The sequence below is a fragment of the Schistocerca americana genome, chromosome 5 (assembly GCF_021461395.2).
Source record: "Schistocerca americana isolate TAMUIC-IGC-003095 chromosome 5, iqSchAmer2.1, whole genome shotgun sequence".
NCBI lineage: Eukaryota > Metazoa > Arthropoda > Insecta > Orthoptera > Acrididae > Schistocerca > Schistocerca americana.
The window spans coordinates 543,416,646-543,443,096 of NC_060123.1; the positions used below are offsets into that span (position 1 = coordinate 543,416,646).

Sequence of the window (26,451 nt, forward strand, 5' to 3'; positions counted from 1 at the left end):
TTGAAAAAGTGTCATGATGATCTATCCATTGATAAAAGATTCCGGAATATTCATCCATTCGTACCTCCGGGAGGGGCTGCCAAGAGGGAGATGACCATGAGAAAAAGACTGAATAATCAACGAAAGGGTAACTTTCTACGAGACGGGGCACTGAATGTTAGAAGCTTGAACGTGGTAGGGAAACTAGAAAGTCTGAAAAGGGAAATGCGAAGGCTCAGTCTAGATATAGTAAGGGTCAGTGAAGCGAAATGGAAAAAAAGACAAGGATTTTTGGTTATATCAGTATAGGTCAACATCAAGAGCAGCAGAAACTAATATAACGGGAGTAGAGTTCGTTGTGAATAGGAAGGTAGAGCTGAAAGTGTGTTACTGTGGACAACACAGCACCACGTTTCAAGTTCAGTGACAGGGTTGTTCTTATCAGAAAAAGCACCAAACCAATACCGGAAACGGCAGTTCAGGTATATAGGCCGAAGACGCAAGCTGGAGATGAAGAGAGAGAGAAAGTATAAGAGGTTATTGAAACGGTAATACAGTATGTAAATGGAGATGAAGATCTAATACTCTTGTTGTGGGTCGAGTGCAGTTGTAGGGGAAGGAGTAGAAGAAAAGGTTACTAGAGAATGTGGGCTAGGGACAAAGAATGATTGAAGAAAATGGTTCAAATGGCTCTGAGCACTATGGGACTCAACTGCTGTGGTCGTAAGTCCCCTAGAACGTAGAACTACTTAAACCTAACTAACCTAAGGACATCACACACATCCATGCCCGAGGCAGAATTCGAACCTGCGACCGTAGCGGTCGTGCGGTTCCAGACTGTAGCGCCTTTAACCACGCGGCCACTCCGGCCGGCAATGATTGAAGAGAAAGACGAATTAGTTTCCGTTATAAATTTTAGCGAGTTATAGAGAATACCTTGTTCAAAAGTCTCTAGAGGAGACGGTATACATGGAAAAGACCGAGTGATATGGGAAGATTTCAGTTAGATTACATCATGGTCAGACAGAGGTATCGAAATCAGATACTGGATTGTAAGGTGTACCCAGGAGTAAATGTAGACTTATATCACAATGTAGTAGTGATGGAGAGTAGACTGAAGTTCAAGAGATTAGTCAGGCAGAATCAATACCCATAGAAGTTGGATGCAGAAATACTAAGGCATGACGAGGTACGCCTGAAGTTTCCTAACGCTATAGGTATGGCAGTAAGGAGTAACTCAGTAGGCAGTAGAGTTAAAGAGGAAAGTACATCTCTAAGAAGGGCAATCATAAAAGTGGGAGAGTAAAACATGGATAATAGAAGAAATACATCAGCTGATTGATGGAGGAAGGAAGTATATAAACGTTCATGGAATTAAGGTATACAAACATACACTTCGCTGAGGAATGATTAAATAGCAACTGGATGGAAGCTAAGACGAAATGGCTGCATGAAAAATGTGAAGAAAGAGATAAAGGAATGGTTGTTGGAAGTACGGACTCAGCATACAGAAAAGTCAGTAAAATCTTCAGTGACATTAAACGCAAGGGAATTTCACTAATAAATGCAGAAGAGAGAGCGGATATGTGAAAAGAGTACATTAAGGGGGAAGATTTGTCTGACGTGATATAAGAGGAAATAGGGGTAGATTCAGAAGAGATACGGGATCCAGTTTAGAACCAGAATTTAAGAGAGCTTTGGAGGACTTAAGATTAAATAAGGCAGAAGGGATAAGTAACATTCCATTCGATACATACGGACTCTGAAGTTTCGTCTGGAATATCAACGCTGAATACAGAAGATCGTTTACGTCGTCGATCTTGAAGTGTCACAATTTTACATGTAGCATCATTAAGCAGAAATTGTGCCAACTACGAGGAAGATGAACTATGTCAGTTGGCCTTCACCATAGCGATAAGCGTCCAGTACGTGGCGTGATTGTATTGCGTTGTCTTGGGTACACAACATAATCACCTCTTTTTTACGTAGTCGGTAATCTTGACAGTGGTTATTGCCTTATCTTCGAGGTCAGCATGTCGTTACCTAAAGCAACCCAAGACGTCAACATCCTCTTTCAGAAAATGAAAGAAAGACAAGGGATTGATGTCCCATCAACATCTAATTCATTAGAAATGACTCATGGGTTGACGAAGGAAATCGGCAGTGCCCTATCAAAGGAACCATCCCGGCATTTTCCTGGAGTGATTTTAGGAAATCTCGGTAAACTTAGCTGTTCATACAGTCCTGACCTACCTCGATGGAGGGCATGTTCCACTTTTGTTGCGGCCAGCTTGTTCCACAGATTTCTCATCCACTGCGTACATCTGCTCTCGCATTGCCGAGCCACTAAGACTGATGAATTCCAGCACAGAGGTGATGCAGCATAGAATGACTAAACCGCATCTGTCATCGGAAAGCACATCGACTCAGTGGCAGGCTGGGTAACAGCAGTAGCAGGTGCCAGAGGACTAATTAAGTGTGCAACATTTCGCGAGCCTCATTTGTGTTTCGGTTGTCATAGCATCAGTGTACTTGCTGTCCTCCATAACTTAACGTCATCGTGTAAGAGCTCGTCCACCCTTAAGAATCACTATCACTCTCAGTGGCAAGGGCCACTGTCCACTGTCATCTTAAGTGTCAGCGGAAAATTGTCATCAAGCAAACATTCTTCTTAATTCTTTGGGCTACATGGTCAGCTGACAATAAAAACTCTTCCAAATAACGGCAAGAAGGTGTTATGAAGAGCTTATGGAATTGAGGGCCAGGTATCCCCACGTAGCGAAGTTCGGCCGCATTGGGCGACATGCATGTCGATGAGGATAAAATGATAATTAGCACAACATCCAGTCCCCAAGCACAGAATATCTCTGACCAGACTGGAAATCGAACCCACTCATGTTGCTTGGCAATCAGACGAGCTGACCACTCATCCAGCTGGGTAAACTACGAACGGGTACAAACAGAAAATAGCAAGCAGCAGTTTGATATCGTAATAGTCTATGAGCTGACCACTCATCCAGCTGGGTAAACTACGAACGGGTACAAACAGAAAATAGCAAGCAGCAGTTTGATATCGTAATAGTCTATAACGCAAATGATACTACATTTGTCGCATTGGAATCTTTGACCTTGTGCAGTTGTCAACCATTCTAAAATTATTTTGTGACGTTCCTAGTCGCCATGGTTAAAGGATGAAAATGTCCTAATTGTGTGCTATTTTATATCTCATCATTAATATCTTACTTCAAATGTAAGATTATTTCTTATGCAATCGCTCTGTATCAATTCCTCCGCTTCTCTGTCCAATATTAAGACCTGTATACCTCCAGTATATTTACCAAAACAAATTTGATTAGTAAGGTCATAAGCAGACCGATGTTTAATTATTGGAAATACAAGACATGCATTTCAACAAGGCAATGAACGTTACATTATCACTTTTTGTTTACCTGTTGTTACCAATAGTGAAAATCATATATTCATAGAATGTGCCACTTGATCGTTTCTCATACCTCATTTCTACAAGATTTTCACTAAACTGGAATGCACGCCATCACTTTTGTTGAAAAATTTTCACAAGCTAGAGAACATTAGCAGATAGTCACCTAATGCTCTTCCTAGAACAAAGTAATGGCAGACAAATGCATACAGAATTTGTGGGGCGTATGATTGGGACAGCTGTCTGATGAAGATTATTGAGCTTATAACATACGAGACCCCGAGTTACGAAAGAAAGTGTTATGAGAGGCTTGCATCTCACTAGCTACACATTTGAAACTGAAATGACAATATGTGAATGTGTATACGATAAGAAAAAAGTGTGAGTTTCCACGTACTACGAGGGCTATTCTGAAAGTAAGTTCCAATCGGTCGCGATATTGAAACCACAGTGAACATTAAAAGTATTTTAGTTGCAACACTTAATTACTTACACCTTCCAGCTACTTCCCTAAACAGTCGCAGCTCAGACTGAGACATTTGTCGTAGCATTGTGTTTTAACCGTGATCGGGACGGTCGGGGGTTGGCGAGAATGAAGCGCGTAGGAGCCCCCCGGGAACTGCTGGCGAACAAACAGACGAACGGGAAAGGACGGACAAAAACAACGACGGACGACCGAGCAAGACCTTACGAACAACAACACACAAGAAGTAACGGGGTCACAAGCGACAACCTAACGAATCAAATGGTTCAAATGGCTCTGAGCACTATGCGACTTAACTTCTGAGGTCATCAGTCGCCTAGAACTAATTAAACCTAACTAACCTAAGGACATCAGACACATCCATGCCCGAGGCAGGGAGGTAAGATTCCAACCTGCGACCGTAGCGGTCGCTCGGCTCCAGACTGTAGCGTCTAGAACCGCACGGCCACTCCGTCCGGCCCTAGCGAATCCACAACGTTCATTCGTACACGGAAACAGAGTAAACACCCTGTCTGTAGGCGAGATGTCGATAGACTCACGCGAATATCAGAGTGCTTTGCTGAGCTACAGACAGGCGCTTAAATACAAGATAGGGTAAGTCGCTATTCGCTGCTGGGACCACGTGTTCCACCGTGGCAGCCACACGTAATACACGGGCCAGGAACGCGGACAGCCACGGCTTACGGCGCGACGGCTGCAGAGACCTCAACCGGTAATCGAGGTCCTAGCCGTCTGCTGCGGAATCGAAACCCCACGCTCGGTTCCAGACGTTGCACTAACTTTAGAATACCCTTGTGACAAAAATCAACCACCTGCGATTTTTGTCTGTTCTTCACTCTGATCTGCAGCTTGTTGTCTGCGCAAAAATGTTGTCTCCAAAACCAACCGTTCAAGAGAGCAGGGATGAAAATCGTAGTGGGAAAAATCAGGGCTGTAAAGTGAGTGATCAAACGTTTCCTGCCGAAAACGCTGCAGGATTGTCCGTATCGCACCCGACATGTGCGGCCGAAGATTGGCACGAAGAAACAAATACGTGACAGTCACATTGTGTTGGCTGCATGAGATCTGGCGAACTCCCTCACAGGCACTCCTTCTTGGCGAAGATGCTGTTTTCCAGGCACCTTTATAGGTTCACTGTGCACTCAGAACCGGAAAGTGCGACGTGACGCAATCAGTGGGGTTACTAGCAAAGCATCATCGAATTTTCACTGTTATATCCATTTCGTGACCGATCGCATCTTACATTCCGAGTAGCCCTCTTATATGTTCCGTAAATGAACCAATCTCAAATATGAAAATTTTTCTGAAACCTTAATGCACTACTAACCATTAAAATTGCTACACCAAGAAGAAATGCAGATGATAAACGAGTATTCATTGGACAAATGTATTATACTAGAACGGACATGTGATTAGAACGGACATGTGATTACATTTTTAAGCAATTTGGGTGCATAGATCCTGAGCAATCAGTACCCAGAACAACCACCTCTGGCCGTAATAACGACCTTCATACGCCTGGGCATTAAGGCAAACAGAGCTGGGATGGTGTGTACAGGTACAGCTGCCCATGCAATTTCAACACGATACCACTGTTCAACAATAAGAGTAGTGACTGGCGTATTGTGACGAGCCAGTTGCTCGGCCACCATTGACCAGACGTTTTCAGTTGGTGGGAGATCTGGAGAATGTGCTAGCCAGGGCAGCAGTCGAACATTTTCTGTATCCAGATAGTCCCGTACAGGACCTGCCACATGCGGTCGTTCATTATCCCGCTGAGTTGTAGGTTTTCGCAGCGTTGGAATAAAGTGTAGAGCCACGGGTCGTAACACATCGGAAATGTAAAGCACACTGTTCAATGTGCGGTCAGTGCGAACAAGAGTAGATGAGACGTGTAGCCAATCGCACCACACACCATCACGCTGGGTGATACGCCAGTATGGCGATGACCAATACACGCTTGCAATGTGCGTTCACAGTGCTGTCGCCAAACTCGGATGCCACCATCATGATGCTGTAAACAGAACCTGGATTCATACGAAATACTGACGTTTTGCCATTCACGCACCCACGTTCGTCATTGAGTACACCATCGTAGGCGCTCCTGTCTGTGATGCAGCGTCAAGGGTAACCGTAGCCATGGTCTACGAGCTGACAGTACATGGTGCTGCAAACGTCGTCGAACTGTTCGTGCAGATGGTTGTTGTCTTGCAAACGTCCCCATCTGTTGACTCAATGATCGAGACGGGGCTGCACGATCCGTTACAGCCATGCGGATAAGATGCCTGTCATCTCGACTGCTAGTGATAAGAGGCCGTTGGAATCCAGCACGGCGATCCGTATTACCCTCCTGAACCCACCGATTCCATATTCTGCTAACAGTCATTGGATCTCGACCAACGCGAGCAGCAATGTCGCGATACGATAAACCGCAATCGCGATAAGCTACAATCCGACCTTTATCAAAGTCGAAAACGTGGGTACGCATATCTCCCCATTACACGAGGCATCACAACAACGTTCCACCAAGCAACGCCGGTCAACTGCTGTTTGTGTATGAGAAATCGGTTGGAAACTTTCCTCATGTCAGCACGTTGTAGGTGTCGCCACCAGCGCCAACATTGTGTGAATGCTCTGATAATCTAATCATTTGCATATTACAGCATCTTCTTCCTGTCGATTAAATTTCGCGTCTGTAGCACGTCATCTTCGTGGTGTAGCAATTTTAATGGCCAGTAGTGCTCATAGAACACATAAATGATAAACAAAAGAGGATGAGCCGTAAGCAATTGAAGCCTACTGAAATAACAGCTATCGAGTGTGTAAAACAGAATTGTAAACAATCTGTAATTTTCATACCAATGACCATGTTCCAAGACAAGAAAATAAAATGCCTATCGTAACGAAAAATCGTATTTTTTTTAAATGACCAAGACGAAACCAATATCAATACACTCCGGTCGGAGCCTGGAAATGTGAGTCATTTTAATCGTTGAAGGAGAGTTATTAGGGCTTCATGCGAGTCACAGTGCCTACGTTGTGGCGATGTGAACACAGTGGCAAAACTGATTCCATGGCTGAAGAAAGCTGACATTATATGAGCAACGACCATACAAATCCACTGAAGTGGTCTTTACGGTGCACATCATGTAGATACCTACCCGTTCTAATAGAAGCATCTGTAGAAATAACGAGACGTTAATCACACTATAGGATACTCTAACTTAACCAAAACTATTGGAACGCAGAGTGTGTCTAGTTGCTCACTCGGAGTCCAGTATCGAAAAGTTAGGTACCACTTTTCACACATGTTAGAAGTTATTATTATGACATGATTGTTTAGTCGTATGTCCAATCACCACTGTGATGTACCTGCCACATCCTCCTAGAAAACATCGAACGAAAAGAAAATGTATGCCAAGTAACGGTTGATACCAGTTATTTGATGATACTTACGTATGACACTGACCATGACGTCAAATTTGCTAGAAGGAACTGGAATTTTAAGAACGTCTGTGAGTGTATGACCACTGATTAAGCTACAATTTGTTTTACATGATTGCAGAAAGAATGAGAGAACTTGATCAGTTTTCCTTAGGATATTCCATTGCCATGGCACCATCGATAAACCAACGGAGATAGCCGACGTTAGTGTAGACGGCACCATCGGACTCGCATTCTTCGTTTGCCCACGAGCTAATGCCGACCTGAGTGCTGCCACTAACGAGCGGCCCACCAAAGTCGCCGTAGCAGGTGCTGTTGCCGGCCTCGCCGGCGCAGATCATTCGGTCGGTGACGCCGAATGTGGCCACGCAGCTGGCTCGGTCGATGACGGCGATGTCCACCTTCATTAGTGTGGTCGACGCCTCCTGTCCCGTGGAGGCTGTGGCGCCCCAGCCGGTGATGGTGACTGCGAGGTCGCCAGGTGGATCGTAGCCATCGGCTGGCAGATTCACAATCTGTATGTTGTCACCGATAGGGAAAATAGGTTTTGCCTGCAACGTAAAAAGCAATTCGTCAATTTCTGATTATGTGTCTGAAGAAAATCGGGCGATGCACTGACCCAGTTAAGCAATCAAATATAAATATACAAAGAGCTATTAATGAAATTTTGAGAACACTCAATATGGAAGTACTAATGAATAAAAAAACTGGAACTAGCCACACTTATTGATGAATGATTTATCCCACGGCAAATAATTTCATGGTTGAGAGAAATGAGGATAGATTGTGGGCTACATTTTCGCCATGTACTGTATATCTACATATCTCCCTTGGATGCCTGACAATGTCGAATTAACCTTCAAAGTATAGGTGAGAAGAGCTTCAGTGAGTCCAGCAGAAGGGGGCTAGGGCCCCCACAGCTGCGGCACCTCGCACCCTACCACCTGCCCCTTCGCAAAACCACCACAGTTGAGGACACTCATGACTGAGTGACAAGATCATCTCCAGTCGTTCCTCTCATTATTTTTTGATGAAGTGGTTTCTAGAATCCGCAACTTGGATCATAAAATAACTAAAATGTAGTAAAATAAATATAAAATTACGCTGCAGTGACAAAAGTTACAGGATACCTACTAACACCGTGCCGATCATCTTTTGCCCAGCGTACTGCGGCAGCGTTACGTGGCACAAGCTCAACAAGTTGTTGGCAGTCCACTGCAGAAAAAAGCAAATAAATTGAGCCACGCTGCTTCTCTAGCCGTCCATAATAACGAAAGAGTTGCCGGTGCAGGATGTTGTGTAGGAACTGACCTCTCAACTTTATCCCGTAATTATTCCATCTAATAGTCATTGGGGATTTAAGTGCTACTGTAGGGGAAGGAGAACGTGAGATTCGTAGTACGAATGATAGACATGAAGAACTACTTGAGTTCAGCCAAAAATTTCAGTTAGTTATAGCGAATATTCTGTTCAAAAATCAGAAGCATAATCAGCATAACGGCTCATGCAACCGAGTTTCTCAGAGTTTAATACACGGGAGAATGAAAAAGAAAATTGAGGAAGTGTTAGATGACGATCAGTTTGGCCTTAGTTATAGTCACGGGAGAGGGAGTTCTGACTTTGCGGTTGAGAATGAAACAACGGCTAAAAAATCGAGACACGTTCATAGCATTTGTTGACCTGGGAAAAGCTTCGACAATGTCAAATGGTGCAAGATATTCGAAATTCTTAGAAAAATGGCGGTAAGCAGTAGGAAAGACGGATAGTGTACAATATGTACGAGGGCCAAGAGGGAATTACAAGAGTGGAAGACCAAGAACGATGTATCCAGATTAAAAAGGATATAAGAGCTACATGTAATCTTTCACAGCTACTGCTTAATCTATGCAACCGAAAGAGCAATGACGGAAATAAGGAGAAGGTTTAAGAGTGGAATCAAAATTCGGGGTGAAAGGAAAACAAAGAAAATATTCACTGGTGACATCGCTATCCTCAGTGAAAGAGAAGAAGAACTGCAGGATCTGCTGAATGAACAGTCTAATGAGAACAGAATTATGGATTGAGATTGAATCGAAGAAAGACGGCCGGCCGCGGTGGCCGTGCGGTTATAGACACTTCAGTCCGGAACCGCGTGACTGCTACGGTCACAGGTTCGAATCCTGCCTCGGGCATGGATGTGTGTGATGTCCTTAGGTTAGTTAGGTTTAAGTAGTTCTGAGTTCTAGGGGACTGATCCCCTCAGATGTTAAGTGCCATAGTGCTCAGAGCCATTTGAACCATTTTTGAAGAAAGACGAAATAATGAGAAGAAGTAGAAATGAGAACAGCGAGGAGCTTAGCATCACGACTGGTGATAACGAGGTACATGAAGTTAAGGAATTCTGGATCCTAACCAGCCAAATAACGCATGACGGAGCAAGACGGACAAAAAAAAGCTGACTAGCACCAGTGAAAAGGGCTTTCGTAGACAAGGGAAATCTACTAGTATCAAACATACACCTTAATTCGAGGAGGAAATTTCTGAAAATATAAGTTTATAGCGTAATATTGTACGGTATCGAAACATGAAATGTGAGAAAAGTGAAACAGTTGAGAATCGATGTATTTAAAATGTGAACAGAAGAATGTTCAAAATTATATTCTCTGATACGGCATGCTATCAGGAGGTTACGGAAAGAATCGGCGAGGAAAGGAATGTATGGTAAACAATGAGAAGAAGATGGGTTAGAATGGTAGAATGTATGGTAAGACAACACAAGAAAAACTTCCAAGTTGCTAGAGGGAGCTGTAGAGTTCAAAAACTGTACAGGAAGAGAGAGATGGAACACATCGAGTAAATAACTGAGGACATAGGTTACTAGTTCAGGCTCCGCCTGTGAGCTCTGGACAATTTTTCTAATTTTATCCAGCCACATGAGTTTGGAAATGAAAGTTCAAAACTGTCTGCAAAAGAAACTTGTGGCTTGTATTTGAAATTCCTTGCAATGGCGTGTAGCATTTCACAACAGATTTTTCCCATCTTGCAATTTCAATCAAGTTCGATTAATGCTCTAAGGTAATTTATCACAATTTGTACAGTGCTGAGCGCTAATACGGATTTCTGTATGAATGGAACCCAATAGTGTCGTGCAGAAAACGTGGCCATGTATCGGACCACTACTAGCACAGCACGTTTGACATAGCTACGTTAGCTGACCACTGTCGGCATTTTACAAGCATGGCCGGTATCTTCACGTTTGTAGTCTCAGAACAAAGTGCCCGCGCCGTCCGCTCCGGGCACCCTTCACGGCAACCGCTTGCAAGTGGCGCTGTCGCATGGCGCTAGAGATTCTCTTCACAGCTAGAATGGATCGCCAAGCGGCACAACACCGAGGTTACCATTAATTGGTGACAGTATTAAGAATCACTTATAAAACAAACTGACAAAGTATCGAACTGATTTCTGATGTTGATTACTACCAGTACAGGTATAAGGGAGTAAATGTTACCATATGTAAGGTATTTTCTGTTTCCATATTGGCCTATGTAGTATCTTACATGATTGCTGGTAGACTGCAAACTTTTCATTTGGTTTGTGTTAGAATTTACCAAAGCATAACCTATACTGAGGTGACAAAAGTCGCGAGATAACGATATATACGTACACAGAATGCGGTAGTATACCGTACACGAGGTATAGATGGGGGTGTGTTGGAGAGATGTGGTATGTACTCAGGGGATTGATGCGATAAATTTTTCGGCGAGATTATGGCCACAGGATAACAATTAACAGGCTTTGAACACGACATGGTGGTTCGAACCAGACGCATGAAACCTTCCATTTCGAAAATCGTCAGGGAATTGAATATATTGAGATCAACAGTCTCAAGAGTGGGCCGAGAGTACCACATTTCAGGCATTACCTCTCACCATGGACAACGCAGTGTCGACGGCTTTCACTTAAAGACCAAGTGCAGCGGTGTTTACGCGGAGTGTCAGTGCTAATATTCAAACAACACTGCGTGAAATCAACATAGAAATCTATGTTAAACGTACGACGAACGTGTGCGTCAGGACATTGAGCGGAAAATTAGATTTAATGGGCTATGGCAGCAGACGACGCCACCTGAAGTGACCCTCCTGGTCTCGTGATCACATTGCTTGGACGCTAGCTGACTGGAAAACAGAGGTCTGTTCAGATGAGTCCAGATTTCAGTTGGTAAAAGCTGATGGTGGGATTCTAGTGTGGCGCAGAGCCAACGTAGAAATGGACCCAAGTTGCAAATAAGGCAATGTGCCAGTTGGTGGTGGGCTATGTTTACGTGGATGGGACTGGGTCATCTGGTCCAGTTGAATTACTTAGACACCACTTTCGGCCATTCATGGACTTCATGTTCCCAAACGACGATGGATATTTTATGGGTGACAGTATACTACGTCGCCGCGCCGTAGAAAATGTCAGGCAGTAACAGCGAATACTCTGATAAAGAGTCACGGGAGAAGGAAGTATTCTTGAAAAAGATCGGAATGTACGAGAAGATTTCAGTTAGATTACATCATGATCAGGCAGAGATTCCGAAATCAGGCACTGAACTGTAAGCCATACCAGGGGCAGATACGGAATGAGAACTCAATTCAATAGTCATGCAGAGTAGGTTGAAATTTAAGAGACTAGTGAGGAAGAATCAATGCGATTGTTTGAGAAACTTTTTGAATAGTTCGGGGGGATTGTATGGCCAAGCAGATAGACCGACGTGAATCACAATGAATATTTATGGGACATAATCGAAAGGTCAGTTCGTGGACAAAATCGTGCACCGGTAATACTTTCGCAGTTATGAACGACTGCAGACGCAGCGGTGCTCAATAATTCTGCAGTGGTCTTCCAGCGACATGTTAAGTCCATGCCAAGCTGAGCTCCTACAATACCCTACACCGACACGATATTAGAAAGTATCCCAAGGACTATTTTCACCTTACTGTAAGTTTCAGTGGTTGAAATCACGCAAGGCGGCAGACCAGGCTAGAGTGCAAGATCTACGTGTGTTAGTGTTTTAGCACCACACTCAGTTGTGCGTGACAGCGGTGATCAGACACATCGGATCTTGGGGCCATCCACTTCACTGATGTGGTGTCCGACCCGATAGCTGATTGGTCAGAGTGATGGATTGCCGTCCTACGGGCCCGAGTTCGATTCCCGGCTGAGTCGGAGATTTTCTCCGCTCAGGGACTGGGTGTTGTGCTGTATTCATCACCGTTTCATCCCCATCCGTCGCGCAGGTCGCCCAATATGGCGTCGAACGTAATAAAATCAGCACCAAGGCGGCCGGACCAGCCCCGCAAGGGGCCTTCCGGCCAATGACGACAGACGCTCATTTCGACTACTGTGGTCGACTCACACTTGTGTGGGCGTGTGTCGTATTAGTACACCGCTGAGAGACGGTGGCTCCATCCACCAAGCAGGATCTGGCTGAGATGAGTAACGCATGTTGACAGGCAAATGACAATTGGCGGTCGGCTGCACTCTTGGACCGGGGAAAGTTTTTCCGCCGATAGCACTGCATCATAAATTGTTATCAACAGTACTTGTTCGTTTGAGTGAGATGGGCTCGTATCAGAAAATGAGTTACCAAGAAAGCTAGCGCACCCAGTACGAACATAGGCCTTTGAGAATTTGATCTCTTTATCAGCACTAGGTATGTTGACCAGCAGAATGGGTTAAGCCAGACAAGGATATGGAACTCTTTCCTCGACAACTGCCACTATCTGTTAGACAAGGCTCAAAGCCTTAAAACACACACGGACTTCCCCATGTGGCGACAGTTTTGAAGCTGGTTGTCGCGCAGGAGGCCATGGTGCTCGAAGTCTGTCATCCATGTACGTGAGGCAACCTAACGTTAGTCTACGGCGAATCACCGTGGTAGCCGTGAACGATGAGCACCGCTTCAGCCTCGGTGTCTTAGCAGCGATTATTGCTGTCCGCTACATGGTATCTTCCACAAAGCCTCAAAGGCATGGCTTACGTGCACTTCCCAGAGGTGAGTAAGTCTCCTCTTTTCGACGAAGCGCCTTTGGCGTTACAAATGGTAATGTCGTTCCTAAGTCGACGGGTCGCTGGATCTTGTGGTTTACACCTGTTGATGACCAGAAAAAATTCGTGTATGTGGAAACCATCCTGGACCTGCATACACACTTACACATATAAATGCCGCCAGTATCTCTGTTCCGTTGCATGCTGCCACATTTGAATGTGTATGCCCGTGAGCGCTGTGTCGTGTTTCAGAGTGCTTAAAGACCCGTGTGAACCACTGCCGAACAATTTGTCTGACAGTGGTCTCATTACAACATGTCGAGCTCTGCGTTGTATTTTACATACATGACGAATTAGTATACACCCTGTATCAGAGACACCATCCATTTCTGGTCTTGTGTCCGTATCCACAGCTTTGCCCCCTGTTCCGTCAGCGATCGTTTGCTGCAGTTTGTCCCAGTTTCGACAAGGCGCCCTGTGGATATCTGAAACAGAATATGTGCTATCTTCGTGTTGTATAATATCCCTCTCCGCAGGTATCAGCTGGAAATGGTCTTGCAGCTGTTAAGTCTATCTATGTGTTTGGTTGTTATTGTAGGACGTAGTTATCCATAAGTAACTAATATATTAATTCTTTTATTTTACGTTATCACTGAATGTTTTTCGTGTTGTTATTTACCTTTTCTGTTACGGTAGTAATTCAGTATTAATTCCATTTTTATTTAGCGATTCACTGTCATATCATTGGTGTTATAATAAGTCACTAACCAGTTAAGTGTTCTAGCTTACCGTATTACCAATTCCTTTCTTGTTTGTTACTTACGGTCTGTACTACTCCAGCTCAACGTTACTTTGTTAACAGTTTAGTGTTACACCATTGTCATCTGCCAAACACTAAAGACAGGTGACCGAATGAGATGCAGCAACTGCAGCGGAGTTACCTTACGATAAACATCTTATAACATTCTGAGTGTTTTGTTACTGAAGCCGTTAACACCGTACATCGAGGAGGTGCTGACATTCCGGTAATAAAGATTTTGTTAGGGAGTATGAACCGTAGAGCAACTACATACATTAAGGCAAATGCCATTAAAGGACTGGGAATTTCGCACAGATGTTCATTGTCCTTTTGTGGACTTGCAAAAAGTGTAGGTTAGTATGAAGAGGCTAGCAATATGGCAAGAACTGGAAATGGCACAGGCACCCAGAAAACATATAAAACTTACACAAGTAAATATGCAAGACACAACAGTTCAATGACAGGAAGTGGAAATTTAGCATTTGAGAAATCTTTCACGCAGGAGGATCGTACAAACATACCGCCGTCTGAGTCTCGTACAGATTCCCGTATGGAGGACATAGTGATAGACATCCCTGAAGTTGTGAAGCAGCTGAATGGGTTGAAAATAAATAAATCGCCAGGTCCTAATGGGATTCCAATTCGGTTTAACAGAGAGTACTCTACTGCATTGGCTCCTTACTTAGCTTGCATTTATCGCGAATCTCTTGCCCAACGTGAAGTCCCGAGCGACTGGAAAAAAGCGCAGGTCACGCCTGTATATAAGAATGGTAGAAGGACGGATCCTCAAAATTACAGACCAATATCCTTAACATCGGTTTGTTGCAGGATTCTCGAACACATTCTCAGTTCGAATATAATGAATTTCCTTGAGACAGAGAAGTTGCTGTCTATGCATCAGCACGGCTTTAGAAAGCATCGCTCCTGCGAAACGCAACTCGCCCTTTTTTCACATGATATCTTGCGAACCATGGGTGAAGGGTATCAGATTGATGCCGTATACCTTGACTTCCGGAAAGCGTTTGACTCGGTGCCCCACTGCAGACTCCTAACTAAGATACGAGCATATGGGATTGGTTCCCAAATATGTGAGTGGCTCGAAGACTTCTTAAGTAATAGAACCCAGAACGTTGTCCTCGATGGTGAGTGTTCATCGGAGGTGAGGGTATCATCTGGAGTGCCCCGAGGAAGTGTGGTAGGTCCGCTGTTGTTTTCTATCTACATAAATGATCTTTTGGATAGGGTGGATAGCAATGTGCGGTTGTTTGCTGATGATGCTGTGGTGTACGGGAAGGTCTCATCGTTGAGTGACTGTAGGAGGATACAAGATGACTTGGACAGGATTTGTGATTAGTGTAAAGAATGGCAGCTAACTCTAAATGTAGATAAATGTAAATTAATGCAGATGAATAGGAAAATGAATCTCGTAATGTTTGAATACTTCATTAGTAATATAGCGCTTGACACAGTCACGTCGAATAAATATTTGGGCGTAACACTAAAGAGCGATATGAAGTGGGACAAGCATGTAAAGGCAGTTGTGGGGAAGGCAGATAGTCGTCTTCGGTTCAGTGGTAGAATTTTGGGAAGATGTGGTCCATCTGTAAAGTAGACCGCTTATGAAACACTAATACGACCTATTCTTGAGTACTGCTCGAGCGTTTGGGATCCCTTTCAGGTCGGATTGAGGGAGAACACAGAAACAATTCAGAGGCGGGCTGCTAGATTTGTTACTGGTGGATTTGATCATCACGCGAGTGTTACGGAAATGCTTCAGGAACTCGATTGGGACTTTCTGAAGGAAAGGAGGCGTTCTTTTCGTGAATCGCTACTGAGGAAATTAAGAGAACCAGCATTTGAGGCTGACTGCAGTACAATTTTACTTCCGCCAACTTATATTTCGCGGAAAGACAACAAAGATAAGACAAGACAGATAACGGCTCGTACTGAGGCATATAGGCAGTCATTTTTCCCTCGTTCTGTTTGGGAGTGGAACAGGTGGAGAAGATGCTAGTTGTGGTACGAGGTACCCTCCGCCACGCACCGTATGGTGGATCGCGGAGTATGCATGTAGATGTAGATGTAGATGGAAAGGTGTCATCGAAATTCAAGATCAAGATTGGTGTCCGATAGGGAGATTCCTACACTCTTCTTCTGTTTAATCTGGTTCGGGAAAGAAACAATGAGAAATTTAATAAGCATGTTGATAGAAGGAACTACACTCTGGCCAGCGCTGATGATGTTACTTTAATAGTACAGAATGGTTCAAAATGAAAGAGTGTTAACGGAAGGGGCACTGGCAGCAGGCTTCAAAAGGAATGTGGATGTGACCAAATACCTCGTAGTGAGCAGACATAACTATGACAGACATTTGGATGTGGATGATACGCTCTTGAAAGGATAAAATAAAAATCAAATAGTCTGGGGCAATACTCAGTGAAAGGAATGAGATCGACCAGGAAATAAAGGGAAGAATACAGACAGCAAATAGTTCAAAGTTTTCACTCAGAAAGCTGTTGAAGTCCCGGCTTCTATTGACGTATACGGAGATAAGGACACTAGTGTAACCTGTCATTCTATATGTAGCGGAGACCTGGACAATGACACAAAAGGCTGAAAGAAAAGTACTGACATCTGAGAATGGTGTTCTCAGACAGAATTAGAATATAATTAGCCGTAACTAACTAATAAGTTAATAGTTTTGCTTTACCTCCTCACTAACTGTTTTAGAAGCTATTTGCATTACCTGTTAAAATTTAGTATTACTTTCATTTTTATTTAGAAATGCATAATCGTATCATTGGCGTAATTATAAGTTAGTAGCCAGTTCAGTGTTGTACCATACACTGCCACTAATTATTTTCTTGTTTATTCCTTACACTACCAGTTCCTGTACTATCTTAATATAATGTCAGTTTTTTAACAATTTAGTGTCACACCGCCGTTATCTGCCTAACACTAAAGAATGAAGTTCCAATGAGATGCAGTAACTGTAGAAGAATGACCCTACTATACACAACTTATAAGAGCCTAAGCATGTTGTTACTGAAGCCATTAACACCAAACGTCGAGGAGGTACTGAGATTCCGACAAGCGGGGTTGAGAAAGAGGTAATGAACCGTAGACCAGCTATATACAGCAAAGAAAATGCCATTAAAGAGCTGGGAATTTACCAGAGATGTTCACTGTCTTTCCGTGGACTTGCATAATGCTTACTAGTGCGTAAATAGGCGAGTAATGTGGTAAGATCTGGCAGGTCACAGGCACCCAGAAATCGAATAAAACTAACTCAAACAGATATACACTCCTGGAAATTGAAATAAGAACACCGTGAATTCATTGTCCCAGGAAGGGGAAACTTTATTGACACATTCCTGGGGTCAGATACATCACATGATCACACTGACAGAACCACAGGCACATAGACACAGGCAACAGAGCATGCACAATGTCGGCACTAGTACAGTGTATATCCACCTTTCGCAGCAATGCAGGCTCCTATTCTCCCATGGAGACGATCGTAGAGATGCTGGATGTAGTCCTGTGGAACGGCTTGCCATGCCATTTCCACCTGGAGCCTCAGTTGGACCAGCGTTCGTGCTGGACGTGCAGACCGCGTGAGACGACGCTTCATCCAGTTCCAAACATGCTCAATGGGGGACAGATCCGGAGATCTTGCTGGCCAGGGTAGTTGACTTACACCTTCTAGAGCACGTTGGGTGGCACGGGATACATGCGGACGTGCATTGTCCTGTTGGAACAGCAAGTTCCCTTGCCGGTCTAGGAATGGTAGAACGATGGGTTCGATGACGGTTTGGATGTACCGTGCACTATTCAGTGTCCCCTCGACGATCACCAGTGGTGTCCCTAATTTGCTGGGAAGTGGCGGTGCGGTCCCCTACGGCACTGCGTAGGATCCTACGGTCTTGGCGTACATCCGTGCGTCGCTGCGGTCCGGTCCCAGGTCGACGGGCACGTGCACCTTCCGCCGACCACTGGCGACAACATCGATGTACTGTGGAGACCTCACGCCCCACGTGTTGAGCAATTCGGCGGTACGTCCACCCGGCCTCCCGCATGCCCACTATACGCCCTCGCTCAAAGTCCGTCAACTGCACATACGGTTCACGTCCACGCTGTCGCGGCATGCTACCAGTGTTAAAGACTGCGATGGAGCTCCGTATGCCACGGCAAACTGGCTGACACTGACGGCGGCGGTGCACAAACGCTGAGCAGCTAGCGCCATTCGACGGCCAACACCGCGGTTTCTGGTGTGTCCGCTGTGCCGTGCGTGTGATCATTGCTTGTACAGCCCTCTCGCAGTGTCCGGAGCAAGTATGGTGGGTCTGACACACCGGTGTCAATGTGTTCTTTTTTCCATTTCCAGGAGTGTAGAACAGGCAATATGACTAGTGGAAGTGATTGGAAAGGTGTAAGAGAAATTCAAGGTGAAGTACGACTGGGAGAGTGCCACTTGCCATCTCTGTTTAATCTGGTTCTGGAAAGAGACAATGAGAAAGATAACAAGCCTGGAGACACAAATACCTCTTGTTAGAAGGATCAACACTCTGACTTATGCTGATGATGTAGCTTTAATAGCACAGAAAGTCCAAGATCGTGTACAGAATGAAAGAATGTCAACGGAACAGGCATTGAGAGCAGGCTTAAAAATGGATATGGATTGGACCAAGTAGGTCGAAGGGTAAAATATATGTCAAATATGACAAGAATGGTATAGTTTCTTCTTCAAACGTGCCACAACTTGAGGTTGCGCCTACTTAACACATGACTTGTAGTTACACGCTCATAGATACACGAATACAAGTAACGCAATCCCAGAACACAAGAAACTGTACTGAAATGCTCCTTTTTTTAAAGTAAATATTTACTTCTAAGGCTCCTGTTACGCCCGCTAAACCCGCTGGGAAGAACAGGTAATAGCGTTGTGGAAAGGGCCAAAGGTTGAGGTCAGTTTCTCCTTCTAATTGTCATTCATTGCAATTTAATAACCTTTACAACCAAAGCGGCACATAGCCGGACCTTTACCGAATGCACCTCTTTCACGGCTAAATGCCTCCAAACAAGAAATCTTAACAATTCAACAGGATAAAAATCCAATTAAGATAGCAATAAAATAATTAAAAAAACTAGCAAAACATGCAACGTGCAATACAAATGGCTGAGGGCCATAATTAAATTTCAAAATTATAGAATATACTACCATAGACTTTTAAAGGCAGAAGGCCAGTATGTTTAACAACAAGAAATCTTAAAAATGCTATTAAACAGGCAAATCAAATAAATGAAAATGGTATCATGGTTACGTGGAAAGCCTTAAGACTAAACAGATAGAACATACATATGCAAGGTGCAGTACCAATGGCCGAAGGCCACAGTTAAGTTTCAGAAATTTAAACTATATTACCAAAATGTTTAAAAGGCAGAAGGTCGCAATGTTTAGGCTTGAAAGATAAATTTAAAATTACTTTTGTAAAATTTGTTTAAGAAAATAAAAAAATAACCATAAGCCTAGAATTTAAAGTAGGTGACAACAGATAATTAAACACCGGTGGCACTCAGAAGCCTCCAGGGAGGTCGGTCTACCCCCGATCACTTAGGCGAGACAGGTGGTGAGCCCAACTATACTTGATCCGTCGTAACCCAACCAGGGGACATCCAGTCAGTCAGTACATGAGAACTCAAACCGGAAAGGTTACAAACGTGGTAATCCACAATGGAGTATGTATACCTGTCAACATTACACATCATGTTGGACAGCGACAATAGATGAGGAAAGTACGCTGCCTGAAATTGCGTTAGTGGCCATGGCGGGTAACCGGAACACTAACAGCCATTAGGCAGAAAATTCCTCTGGTACACTTGAATATGAAACACGGTAATATAGTTCTCACTCAAAAGACCACTGCCTGAATTTGCGCCAGTGTCCAGGGCACGTAACCAGAACACTAACGGCCACAAGACAGAAAATTCCACTGGTGCATTCAAATTGTGGTCAATTAAAATAGTTAATTGCACCGCATGGCGGCTAAATTTCAGCAGTAGAAACACTCGGTGTTGCTCACAGGAAAACCTCCCCAACAGCAAACCACCACAACATGAATGGACGTGGCTTGGGTAGTCGAAACCACTACTCGACTTTGACGTCCTGGTTCGGTGAACCACGAAGCTCGTAGCGATCGGACAGCTTCACACACGCTCCGACACTGAGCAGGGACCGCCAGCGGACCCAGCCAACTGCAACACGCGGAAATAACTTCGCAACAACCGACCGACTGCCTCCAGACCCTGTAGCCGGAAACTATATGCACCAAACCATGTTACACGGCGCAAATATCGATACACATCTCTGCTGCCACACGTAAAAGAAAGAAGAACCACGACGTAACCGCAACGAGGGAGGGAAATGGCATGGCATTGTAGGCAGGGAGTCCCCATTCGGGGATGTTCGGCCGCCGTATTGCAAGTCCTTTTTAGTTGACGCTGCTTCGGCGACATGCGGGTCAATGATGATGAAAATGATGATGGACACAGAACACTCAGCTTCCTGCCGGGAATCGAACCCGGGCCCCCTGCGTGGTATGGGGTAACGCTACCGCTACGCTACGGAGGCGGACCAAGGGAGGGAAACCAAACACAGATAGACAGCGAATTTCACGAAAGCGCATTGTTGGGAGTGAACACGGCTCAGCACCCTCTTCGTATTTTGTGTATCCAACCACTGCATTGATCGAATTGGTAGACGGACATGTTAGAGCGCGGGTGACCTATCAGCTTATTAAAATTCCTCGGAGAATACTATGTACGCTATTGAAGAGTGATCGGTACAAGTATATCAAGACGCTTTAGTTTCTTTTAAATAATAATGCCACGGAGAGTGTGACTGACGTTCGGTCGCTTACCATCCAACAATTCGTCACCATCAGTTCCTACTTTTAAGCTGAAAAAAGTTCTAAGAACACAGATAATGTTATGTACATGAAAAGGACACAAAGCTTAACTTACATAGCCTATAACACAAGAAAGATGAGTCTTAGACGGTAGAATAGCGGATCTTCATCATCTTCCGTGATGCTAATTGCTTACTTTCACAGGTAGTACACAGACTGTACATAAACATATATAAGTGCGTGTGCGTGTGCGTGTGCATGTGTGTGTGTGTGTGTGTGTGTGTGTGGTGTGTTGAGTGGTGAGCGTGTTCTGCGGCTACCATCAGCTATAGTATCGTCCCAATAGTGTGTCTTGTTAATACACGTCGCAAAAATTGTCTGAAACTGCCCTGTTTGCGGCTAAACACTTCAGGATTGAACACCTGCTTACGCAGGCGTTCCTGATAGCATCCGATTAATAGTTGACCGAGAAAGCCTTTTCAGTATGGTCGTAAGTAGTGCAAGTTTCAATGGCTTGCGTCACCCATAACGCTCCGTCGCCCTGAGTATGTGTAATAAGTGATTGAATACTTTGTCCCTCCTTCAATGCACTTGGAACACGTTCCTAAATTCCCTTATAAAACAAATATGGTGAAGTACTTTCGTCCGATGTAAACATCTGAAACTGGTGATTCTTTAACAAGCTCTCTTCCAGTAGTAATCGCGTCACCAATTCATTAGCATATTCAGTGTATTCAAGTACAACGTCTTTCTTGTACGGGAATATACACAATGGATGTATAAGTCTAGGTCATAGACGTGTGGTTGACAGTGTACGGAAGCTTGGGTCTGGCGATGGATCGTTCACGGATAGCCAAATAGTATTGTTCTTAAAGCAAAAAGAAATTTGGTTTTGGCTTTGGGAAACTTATTTTTTTTTTTTTTTTTTTTTTGTTCCAAAAGATTGCTACTTCGCCAACAAGACGAAGGAGACTATTTTTATTTGCTGGAAGGAGAAACCAGTTTAATTGGAGTCTTTGTTTTCTCTTGAAAAAACAAAAGAAAAATAAAACTTTTCCTTATATATTCCTCAGTAAAAAAAATTAAAGAAGGTGAAGTGGTTATGATACTAAGCTGTTATCTGGATGGTCGTGAGTTCAAAACTCACCTGCCCTGTACAATTTTAATTTCTGTATTAAAAAAAATAAATAAATAAATAGTAAGGCGACTGCTCGCGATCAGCGGGAAATACGGATTCAAGTCCCGGTCCGGCAAAAATTTTCATGGTCGTCATTCCACTCTGCAGCTGATGGTTGCCTTTATTCGCATTTGCGATATCATTTACTGTAGTCAGTGTTCGGTCCTACTTGCTCATATTCGTTGCAATACGACCGCTGATGGGGATTGTTCGTTTCATAACATTCGTGACTAGCGCTCACGATGTTTATGAAGATGTTGTGACGTACGACACATTATAACATTATTTGTTTATGGTTGATTTAAATTTTTATATGTATTTTTTGCTTTAAAATTTTCGAATATTGGTACTCTTTTTTTCTGTAGGTATAAAGAGTGCCATACTGGAGTTTGAAGTTCTTTGCATTGTATGTGGGTAATGTATGTAAAATACTTTGCAAATTGTTTATTACGTTAAATAATTTTCTAATGACATTTTGTATTTAAAAATATTTGTGTGTATTAATTCTTCATGTTGATGAAAATTTGACTATTTAAGAAATGGTCATTCTCAGGAACAATGTAAGAAGTAGGTGTTAAGTAAAAGTCAGTGTACTTTTTTTTTAAACGAAAGTGGCTTTGGGAAGCGGAAAAGGTGGCAAGGGAGAATTGGCGCCCTACCTAGAGCAAGGGCGGGAAGTAAGTCACACAGTCTGTAGGCAGCAGTGGAGCAGGATAAGCTTTGCCTCCAAATTTGCACAAAAATGCCTCGGGTGGAGACCGAAAACGGCTTGCGGCATATCTGAGAGTTGTTGGGCTACTGTACTCGTATGTAAGATTGAACGACGTCAATAAGAGAAATTGAGACCATAAAGCAAGATACTTGCAGGCCATACTTTGGATAGTGCGACCGTGATAATTGTTCGCCACACCGAAGCCTACAGCCACCAGATAAATTTTTTTTGTATTTTTACTTTTGTACAGCGTGAACCATAATTTAAACTGTGTTTTAAAAATCATTCTTTAACTTCAAAGAAACTGGTTCACCCTGTTACTTCGCCCTAATCTTACACCTTCATAGGGTTTTTTATTGATGTTTCATTAATCCGAATATCCTGTTTTACAAACTTATGAAGTGCCAAGTTAATATAAAGAGGCACCATTTAAATTGTTTTTGAGTTTTCTTAATTATTGCAAAGTGTTATAGTAAAAGTTCGTTTAAGTAAAATTCAGTCAGTGTGTAGTCAGGTTACAAGAATCTGTTAAATGACTACACAGATTTATTTCCAGGAATAATAGCTTTTGAAAGTAAATTGCAGCAAGAAAAAGATTTCCTTGAAGTGAAATGTTGAGTGTAAAAAGTGTGTGCTTCAGTATCTAAGTATTTTAGTATTTTAGTTTGATAATTATAGAAAATGCGTTTCGAAAGGTCCCCCATGGCCAAATTGTTTTAGCTTCCTTGAAGTTATCTACTGGGCTTTTTCCCTTTAAAAAACGTAATGTATAAGGATGTAGTCCATCATTGTTTACGTGGGGTACTATTTATTTGAAGAAGCAACTTAAACAGTAGCAAGAATGTAGGCAAAATTCATACTTCTGCTTTTCCAATACTTCACTGTTTCATTGCCTGGATAGGCTGGCGACCTTTAGTACACGTTTTAAACCACTGTATGAACATGGAACTGAGTTGTCCTAGCTCCAATATAATATCATTCATACTGCGTTTCTATCTAACCGTGGGATAAGATCTTAGGAAAGGATGTGATTAGTCTGATTTATTTATCCATTAAACACAAAACACGGTCAAATCCCGTAAAAACAGTAACTCTATTGACTAGTTTTTCCGATTAACAGGACTACCCTTCCATAGTGTACCTTATTTGGAAACTAAACTAAATTTTATTCAGAGGGTTATAGGTGGATTTTCCCGTGACAGGACTATTTGTTCTGTTGGGGTATAGTATACGTGGCAACACAGGGTTTTTTGTTATTTAGGTAACAACATACTAAATTAGAATAGTAGTGGTAGGGTTATAACATCACACTGAAGGCTCTGTGCAACTGCGATCGCGTGATGCAAGTGCACGACCAGAGAGTTATGACTGTTTCGTCATTGTGGAATGTCACTCTTCAGTTCCCTACTTCTATTTAAATAGCATCACCTGAGTTACTCCGCTCAATGAATGCTTCGGCATTTGCTCGCTGTACTACCCCTTCCCCTCCGTATTAATTTTTCTTTTTCGTCCTGCCATGTAGTATACTCACTGGCAGCTCGTAGATCTGAATTTCTTTAGACATATCATACAAAATATTATTTTTCCTCGCGGCTAACTCTTTCTCTCATGCTACAGTTGGCAGTGCTACCTGTTTGTCACGCATTTAAAGTATGATGTTTACCTGTGGCACAGTTTGCGCGGCCAGTTATTTGTCTAGCGTTTCAAGTGTGTTTTTTACCTGTGTCGGTATTTGCGCTGCCAGTTCTGTATTTCCCTCAGCGAAAGCAACGTTGATTAACTTGGACAATTATCCTACGTTTCAAGTGTTGTGTTTACTTGTGTCGCAATTTGAGTTGCTAATTCTTAGTCTTATGCACTCATCGTAACTGAAGTTCCGTAAAGTGATACTGTAAATCGATGAGCGTGTTGATCAGTTTGAGAAACAACCTGAGTGGATTGTGCCTGTATATCAGATTCTAACTGAGAAACGGTAGATATTTCTGGCATCGTCGACTCTGAGCTACCACCGGGATCTACATCAAACTCAACTGGTTCGTCATTTACCGTACCCGTTATTACTGTCTCACCAATTTTAGGCGAGGCACACAACACGACATGAGCTTAAAACCAATTATATTACAATACGCACAAGAAGGCTGATGTAATTTATCCACCTGAAGACTAATTTACAGGCAACAAGACCAGATGGATGCTTCCAATTAAATCAATAGACGACAAAACGTTCCAATTTGCGTTAGCTCTGCTCGGAAGCAGCCATTCTGATCACGACTTCTCACAACGATGAAATCTTATAACTGAAAAAATTCCGATGACTGACTTCGAAAGATGAACTGTTGAACACACGTCCGGAGAAATAATGATAAGCGAAATGCAAACAATAAAACAGCGATGACCAAAAAATTCGTTCACTCTGATGTTCACAGCGTCTCAGTCATATCATGTAATTTCCATTCTGTTGAAGTGTTTTGTCCTTTTAGAGGTACTTCCCTCTTTTCCGAGCAAGTACATTCTCTACAGTAGTTTTTTAAACATGAAATTGGAAGTACCTGAAGTAGACGCAAATAATGGTGAAATCTTGTTTGGCCATCCGGAGTGGCCTTGCGGTTCTAGGAGCTACAGTCCGGAACAGCGCTGCTGCTACGATCCCAGGTTCGAATCCTGCCTCGGGCATCGATGTGTGTGATGTCCTTAGTTTAGTGAGGTTTAATTAGTTCTAAGTTCTAGGCGACTGATGACCTCAGAAGTTAATTCGCATAGTGCTCAGAGCCATTTTTGAAATCTTGTTTATTGGTCCCATAGTGGTATCAGATAAGGCGTATTACTGTTCTTACGGAATATGCTACGTAAGCTATTGAAGACTGATTTGTACAAGAATCTCAGGGACGCTTAAGTTTTATTTAAAGAAATATGCCAAGAGAGAACGCGAGTGTTGTTCGCTCATTTATTGCCTAACAATTCGTCAACAACCTTCGCACTTTTGAGACTGATATAAATTTCTAAACCTGCAAATAAAATTAGGTACTTGAATGAGTCAGTATAGATGGTAACACAATCAATCAATTAGTCATCGAGCGATGTGGATCGGAGGCACACTGGACTCGCATTCGCAAGGACGACGGTTGAAACCGGGTTCGGCCATCCTGATTTACGTTTTCCGTGATGTTCCTAAATCATTTCAGGCATATGTCACAATAGTTCCTTTGAAATGGCACAGCTGACTTCCTTTCCCATCCTTCCCTATCCTGATGTGACCGATGACCTCGCTGTTTGGTCCCCTTCCTCAAATCGGGCAGCAAGCCATCAATAAGTCAACTAATTATGATACAGAGTTTGACTTACGTAGCTTAAAAGAGGCCACATGAACTACAGAAATGAATCTTAGACGAGCGCATTTTCGTCTTTATCCGTGATTTTTAGTCCCATTAATTACATTGCTCGCACATAGATCATGCACCAACATGAATCGATAAAAATAACACCTTCTGTCTTCTCCATCA

At 43.2% G+C, this 26,451-nt stretch overlaps 1 protein-coding gene across 1 annotated transcript; it reads right to left on the bottom strand.

The window, feature by feature from the left end:
- Positions 1-7,486: 7,486 nt before the first annotated feature.
- On the bottom strand, positions 7,487-24,515 carry LOC124616508 (trypsin-like). Its single transcript, XM_047144821.1, has 2 exons — positions 24,483-24,515; positions 7,487-7,897 (listed from the first exon to the last, which is right to left on the bottom strand). Exons 1-2 carry the CDS (start codon positions 24,513-24,515, stop codon positions 7,487-7,489), a joined length of 444 nt encoding a protein of 147 aa, XP_047000777.1.
- Positions 24,516-26,451: the final 1,936 nt, after the last annotated feature.